Here is a 7370-nt window from a genome sequence, read left to right as displayed (position 1 = left end):
AGAGAGAGAGAGAGAGAGTCTCTTTAGAGAGAGAGAGAGAGAGAGAGAGAGAGAGAGAGAGAGAGAGAGAGAGAGAGAGAGAGAGAGAGAGAGAGAGAGAGAGAGAGAGAGAGAGAGAGAGAGAGAGAGACACCATTCATCCATAGAAGTCGTGTCCTGGTCCCCGCGTCTCTCACCTTGCAGCTGTATAACTCCATAATCGTTTTTACCTTCAAGCCAAGTGTTGTCGGTCTCAATTTCAGAGCGGCTATTGCGCAGAGATGACATGACAACATTTCTATTGGTGGTTTAGACAATAAAAACACCTCACACGCTCCTTTCCCTCTCCGCTGAGGTGACGCCATGGCATTGTTGCTACATTGCAAGTCATCAAAAGCACTTTGAGCTGCAACGTTTGCAGGAAAAGCGCTATACAAATAAAGTTATTATTATTATTATTATCTGTCTCACGTGTTTCATGTTTCCCTCCCTCCCTCCCCCCTCTCCCTCCCTCCCCCCCTCCCCCCCCTCCCTTCCACCCCTCCCCCCCTCCCTCCCTCCCTTCCTCCCTCCCTTCCTCCCTCCCTCCCCCCCTCCCTCCCTCCCTTCCTCCCTCCCTCCTCCCCCCCTCCCTCCCTCCCTCCCTCCCTCCCTTCCTCCCCTTCCTTCCTCCCTCCTCCCTCCCTCCCCCCCTCCCTTCCTTCCTCCCTCCCTCCCTTCCTCCCTCCCTCCCTCCCCCTCTTCCCCCCCCCCCCCCTCCCAGACGGACTCAGACGTGGTGGTCCTCATAACTGGAGTCCTGGTGCTGATCGCCCTGCTACCCATGATCCCCCAGGCCGGCAAGCAGCACCTGTACGAGTTCTTCGACATCTTCGGCCGCCTGGCCTCCTGGAACCTGAAGAACCCAGGTGCGTTGCCGTAACAGCGGCGCCGCCGAGCGCTAACAACAACGCTAAGAGAGCTAACAACAGCTAAGAGCTAACAACAGCTAAGAGCTAACAGCCCTGAGAGCTAACAGCAGATACAAGCGTTACAACAAGGATAATGTGTTGGGTCGCTCGGTGGCGTAGCACACTACCACCTCAGACAGCCACGTCATCACAGGGTCGCCGGTTCGATTCCGGCCGTCGACATATCATGCATGTCATCCCTCCTCTCTCTCTCTCTCTCTCACACCCATCCTTCCTGTCATCCCTCCTCTCTCTCTCTCTCACCCATCCTTCCTGTCATCCCTCCTCTCTCTCTCTCTCTCTCTCTCTCTCATCCATCCTTCCTGTCATCCCTCCTCTCTCTCTCTCTCTCTCTCACCCATCCTTCATGTCATCCCTCCTCTCTCTCTCACCCATCCTTCCTGTCATCCCTCCTCTCTCTCTCTCTCTCTCTCACCCATCCTTCCTGTCATCCCTCCTCTCTCTCTCTCACCCATCCTTCCTGTCATCCCTCCCCTCTCTCTCTCTCTCTCTCTCTCTCTCTCTCACCCATCCTTCCTGTCATCCCTCCCCCCTCTCTCTCTCTCTCTCTCTCTCTCTCTCTCTCTCTCTCTCTCACCCATCCTTCCTGTCATCCCTCCTCTCTCTCTCTCTCTCTCTCTCTCTCTCTCTCTCACCCATCCTTCCTGTCATCCCTCCTCTCTCTCTCTCTCTCTCTCACCCATCCTTCCTGTCATCCCTCTCTCTCTCTCTCTCTCTCTCTCACCCATCCTTCCTGTCATCCCTCTCTCTCTCTCTCTCTCTCTCACCATCCTTCCTGTCATCCCCCTCTCTCTCTCTCACCCATCCTTCCTGTCATCCCTCTCTCTCTCTCTCTCTCTCTCTCACCCATCCTTCCTGTCATCCCTCTCTCTCTCTCTCTCTCTCTCACCCATCCTTCCTGTCATCCCTCTCTCTCTCTCTCTCTCTCTCTCTCTCTCTCTCTCTCTCTCTCTCTCTCTCACACACACCCATCCTTCCTGTCACACTCTACTGTCTCTATCCCAGTAAAGCAGAAAATGCCCTAAAAACATATTTTTAAAAGGAAAAAAAAAGAAAGAGAAATCCAGACGTTACAAGGATAATGTGTTGGGCTGTCTCCTCCATCACGGTTTATGTTCCCCCGTCCCTCTCCTCTCCCCCCTCCCTCTCCTCTCTCCCCCCTCCCTCAGGACACATCTCAGAGGTGTACCTCATCCATCTCCACGCCAGCGTCTACTCTCTCTTCCACCGCCTCTACGGCATGTACCCCTGCAACTTCGTGTCCTACCTGCGCTCTCACTACAGCATGAAGGAGAACGTGGAGACCTTCGAGGAAGTAGTGAAGGTGAGACAGACAGAGAGAGAGAGAGAGAGAGGCTGTTGCTTTTTTTTAGCAACAGCCTCTGTTATTATTTAATTTTTAAAAATCATTCATTTCGGGCACACCGTGTCTGGACTTGGGAGTATTTTTAGGTCGATGTTCAATCAATGTCTTCGCTTTTTTGGGGGTTGTGTTTTTGCAGCCAATGCTGGAACACGTCCGTATACACCCTGAACTAGTGACTGGAACCAAGGACCATGAGCTGGATCCCACCAGGTAGGAGATTCACAGTCTTTACTTTACTTTACTTTTATTTATTTGTATAGCACTTATTAAGACAGCAGTCACAAAGTGCTTCACAGTACATTTGGTAGAATATTGCATAACACAGCAAATAAACTGCCAGCGTAATTCATAAAAAAAGTAAACAAGCACTTCACACAAGCAATAAAATAAATGATCAAATGATCAAATCAATGCAAATATCAGAAGTAAAAAGAGAAAACAACTTTAAAAGTTTTTTAAAAAGTGGTACAGACCCAGCTAACCTGACAGTGAGGGGGAGGCGATTCTATAATGTTGGAGCTACAACAGTAAAAATATCCTCATGTACATTTACATTGACATTGACATGTTTGGTTATTTAGCAGACACTTTTATCCGAAGCGAGTTACAACAAATACTTTTGTCTGAGTAAGTGAATCATCTATCCATCAGTCATCGCAGGAAGAAGTAATCTATGCTCAGGCCAGGGGCCATTGGCAGTCCTAATGCTAGAAGAAGGCTGTTTTTGTTTTTCCCACCTGGGAACATCACCACTAGTGTGTCCTTGAGTAAGGCTCTTAGCCCTGAGTTACTCCAGGGAGATTGTCTCTGTGCCCTCTCATTGTAAGTCGCTTTGGATAAACGTGTCTGATAAACGTGACGCAAGCTAAACCACTCGCAAATGCGAAAGCCTCGAAAATGAAAGTTTGTGTCAACAAAATCTAGTTTTCTTCGTTTTTCTTTCTCCATAATACGCAACTTTGAAGTTTTGAAGTACCCACTCGATATATAAATAAACAACAGTTTAAAGACCATTATACAACGGATAGATCCGGTCCATTGTCTCTATTGGTCAGTTTGCGTTCCAGCCGTGCCGATATCCACGACATACGCACGGCTAAATGGAATGTTGACACATCTTTTCATATTACTCCGCGTTTGTGTATATTACCGTTATCGAAGTTACATTATTACCGATAAACAACTGTTCAGCAGATGAATACGCTTACAATGAAATAAAACATAGTTCCAGTGCCTAACCACTCCGCTAGCTGTGCCGATATCCATGATATACCACGACTTCTCGTTCCATAACTAACGGTTCAAATGTGGTGTTAAGCAACAGTTTAAGGACCACTAAATACTAGCTAGGTGTCACACAAATGGTTCAAATATTTCTCTCCATGGCCTGTGGTGGTCCAATGGTCTAGCACCGCTGTCTACAGTGCACACATATGCCCATGTCGACATGGGTTCGAATCCGGTCCATGCCCTGTTGACATGCCCTCTCTCCCTTCTCCTCCTTATTTTGCTGTCTGTCTTCACTGTCTCTGTCCAATAAAATGAAAAATATGAGTGGGACTGCCCCACTCAGAAAAAAATACTTTTCTTTGGATAAACGCATCTGCTAAACGTGACGCAAGCTGATGTAACGGTAAACCACTCGCAAAAAAAAACGTTTAAAGGCTCGAAAAATGCTCAAGTTAAAGTGAACTTTTTTCTGTCAACAAAATCTGGTTTTCTTCGTTTTTCTTTCTCCATAATACGCAACTTGGACGTTTTCGAAGTACCCACTCGATGTAATACACGCCAGTTTAAGGACCACTAAACAACTAGCTAGGTGTCACGAACGGTTTAATGTCGTCCAGGGCTCGACATTAACGCGACATTAGATGATCGTGAGTGAAGATATTATCAAAGCGTTCTCGCCTGTCGATCACCCGTACGCTTTGATAATATCTTCACTCTGCGATCATCTAGTCTAGTCTCACGCCTGCGCCGTCTGTTGTTCTTCCTGCACACAGGTAAACATATCCAGGATCTAGCAGCGTTGTCGTGCTCGTGCAAACAAACCCGGGCGAAAGTTTGACTTTCTCCGGACAAGTAAAACGGCGTTAATGTCTGTGAAGACTGTTTCAAGACTTTCATGTAGGGCTGGGTTAAAAAAAATCGATTTCCCGATTCTGAATCGATCTTCATTAAATGAGCGATTATCGATTCATAAATCCCGAGATCGATCTTTCATTTTTTAATTTTTTAATTTTATTTTTAAAAAAAAAATTGCTTGCAGCTTCAACCCGCAACGAGATCTCGTGGCCAGATCTCGCGCTACAAGAATTTATCATATCTCACGCAACGTGAGGTCTCAACACTAAAATCTAAAAACATGGCGATGGCAGGGACACTCAAGTCACCACCAGGCTTAAAGTCAGATGTCTGGGTGCATTTTGGATTTAAAAGATGTGACGATAGAGATGAGCTGGACAAAAGCAAAGTCATATGTAAATAAAAAGTACATTCATGTAACTGCTTTGGAGTCAATTCATTGATATGTTTAACAATGCTATAGGGTTCCTTGAACCATTTATAGCATTAGTTCTGAGAATCTCTTTCATATTCAAGCAAAAAATGTATATTGTAACTAGATCGAATCGAATCGAATCGTGAATCGAATCGAATCGGGAGCTGTGAATCGGAATCGAATCGTTTTGGGAAATCAGTGGCGATACCCAGCCCTAGTTTCATGACTGTTTCAAGATTGTTTCATGACTGTTTCAAGACTGTTTCATGACTGTTTCAAGATTGATTCATGGCTGTTTCAAGGCTGTTTCACGACCATTTCAAGACTGTTTCAAGATTGATTCATTACTGTTTCAAGACTGTTTTATGACTGTTTCATGACTGTTTCAAGACTGTTCAAAACGGCGTTAATGTCGAGCCCTGTCGTCTCTCCCCAGGTGGAAGAGGTTTGAGATCCACGACATCGTGATAGAATGTGCCAAAGTGTCTCTGGACCCCAAGGAGGCGTCGTGTGAGGAGGGCTACGCCACCATGCCTGAGAACCTGTACCCCCACCTGCAGCTGCGCCCCCCGCAGGACTGCACCTCCAGCCCCTACACAGACTTCCTGAGCAGCTACGGTCAGACACACACACACACACACACCATACACACACACACACACACACACACACACACACACACACACACACACACCATACACACACACACACACACACACACACACACACACCATACACACACACACACTCACACACACACACAGACCCCCCCCCCCCACACACACACACACACACACTCATGCACACACACTCACGCAAACACACACACTCACGCAAACACACCCCCCCCCCCCACACACACACACACACAGCCACACACACACACACACACCTTTACCCCTGAGTTCCCATTGGTGGATGTGAATCATGATGATGATGATGAGGTGTGAGGATGATTAATCCAGTTTGGCCACTGAACATGTGATCCATGTGTTCATGTCTGAAACCTTTTCTGCTGTTTTTGTTGAGTCATGTGAGGACCAAAGATGATGTCATCCATCAGATGGAGGAATGTGTGTGACACATTAGCTAGATGCTGTTGATAATAAGCAGGGGGGTGGAATGGGCTCAAATGGGCGTGGTGCTGATGGGATCTACGCCTTCTAACCTCTATTAGGCCACTGTTTCACGACTGTTTCAAGGCTGTTTCATGACTGTTTCAAGGCTGTTTCAAGGCTGTTTCATGACTGTTTCAAGACTGTTTCATGACTGTTTCAAGGCTGTTTCAAGACTGTTTCATGACTGTTTCAAGACTGTTTCACGACTATTTCACAACTGTTTCATGACTGTTTCAAGACTGTTTCATGACTGTTTCAAGGCTATTTCAAGGCTGTTTCATGACTGTTTCACAACTGTTTCAAGGCTGTTTCATGACTGTTTCAAGACGGTTTCAAGGCTGTTTCATGACTGTTTCATGACTGTTTCAAGGCTGTTTCATGACTGTTTCACGACTGTTTCAAGGCTGTTTCAAGGCTGTTTCATGACTGTTTCACGACTGTTTCACGACTGTTTCAAGGCTGTTTCAAGGCTGTTTCATGACTGTTTCAAGGTTGTTTCAAGGCTGTTTCAAGACTGTTTCAAGGCTGTTTCAAGACTGTTTCATGACTGTTTCAAGGCTGTTTCATGACTGTTTCAAGGCTCTTTCATGACTGTTTCAAGACTGTTTCAAGGCTGTTTCATGACTGTTCTAAGACTGTTTCATGACCGTTTCATGACTGTTTCATGACTGTTTCATGGCTGTTTCAAGGCTGTTTCAAGGTTGTTTCATGACCGTTTCATGACTGTTTCATGACTGTTTCATGGCTGTTTCAAGGCTGTTTCATGACTGTTTCATGACTGTTTCAAGGCTGTTTCAAGACTGTTTCAAGACTGTTTCAAGACTGTTTTAAGGCTGTTTCATGACTGTTTTAAGGCTGTTTCAAGACTGTTTCAAGATTGTTTCATGACTGTTTCAAGACTGTTTCATGACTTTCATTACTGTACGGATCGCCCTCCACGGTTCGGCACGCATGTGTACCGCGGATCAATTGCAAAATTTGAACAAGTAATAATATTACTTAATATTAGTTAATATCTCTTGTAAATCACAATGTAGAGTTGCCATGAAAAGATAGACGCGACAGTTGCGTGCTTTGTTTTTCTCTAAAGCACAATGATAGGTTGATAATGCGAAAAAAATAAGAATCCGTTGTTTACTCACTACGCGTGAAACTGGAAATCCACAACAACAAGGCTGCGTTCGTAAATTCGCTCTGGAATCTCATCAGCGTTCAAGGAACGCCTCTTGTCCAATCAGATTACGTGGTCCCTTTATGACGTCGGACCCAGTGTGCGCTCCGGCGCTCTCAAAGGGAATTTACGAGAGTGTATCATGGCGAGCTCGTTACGTTGTTCGGCGGAGAAGAACTCGAAATGCCTCCCTCGTCATTTAAATCCCATGTATGGGAGCACTTTGGCTTTTCTGTCAATTATGACGGGAGGCACGAAAAAGGTC

The 7370-nt window shown here is 46.1% G+C and overlaps 1 protein-coding gene across 1 annotated transcript in view; it reads left to right on the top strand.

Annotated features, from left to right (window-relative positions):
* tsc1b (TSC complex subunit 1b) overlaps positions 1 to 7370 on the top strand; it is a gene marked incomplete at its 3' end in the record, with an annotated part of 49544 nt that overhangs the window by 5232 nt on the left and 36942 nt on the right. Inside the window, 4 exon segments of the mRNA XM_080529710.1 lie at positions 743 to 887; positions 2120 to 2274; positions 2453 to 2526; positions 5253 to 5434. Of these exon segments, the coding sequence (XP_080385836.1) occupies positions 743 to 887; positions 2120 to 2274; positions 2453 to 2526; positions 5253 to 5434 (556 nt within the window).

Source organism: Nansenia antarctica (genome assembly GCF_963989245.1).
Source record: "Nansenia antarctica genome assembly, chromosome: 4".
NCBI classification, from domain to species: domain Eukaryota; kingdom Metazoa; phylum Chordata; class Actinopteri; order Argentiniformes; family Microstomatidae; genus Nansenia; species Nansenia antarctica.
The sequence above is the reverse complement of the archived record's forward strand: the minus strand, read 5'-3'. Positions and strand labels throughout refer to the sequence as shown.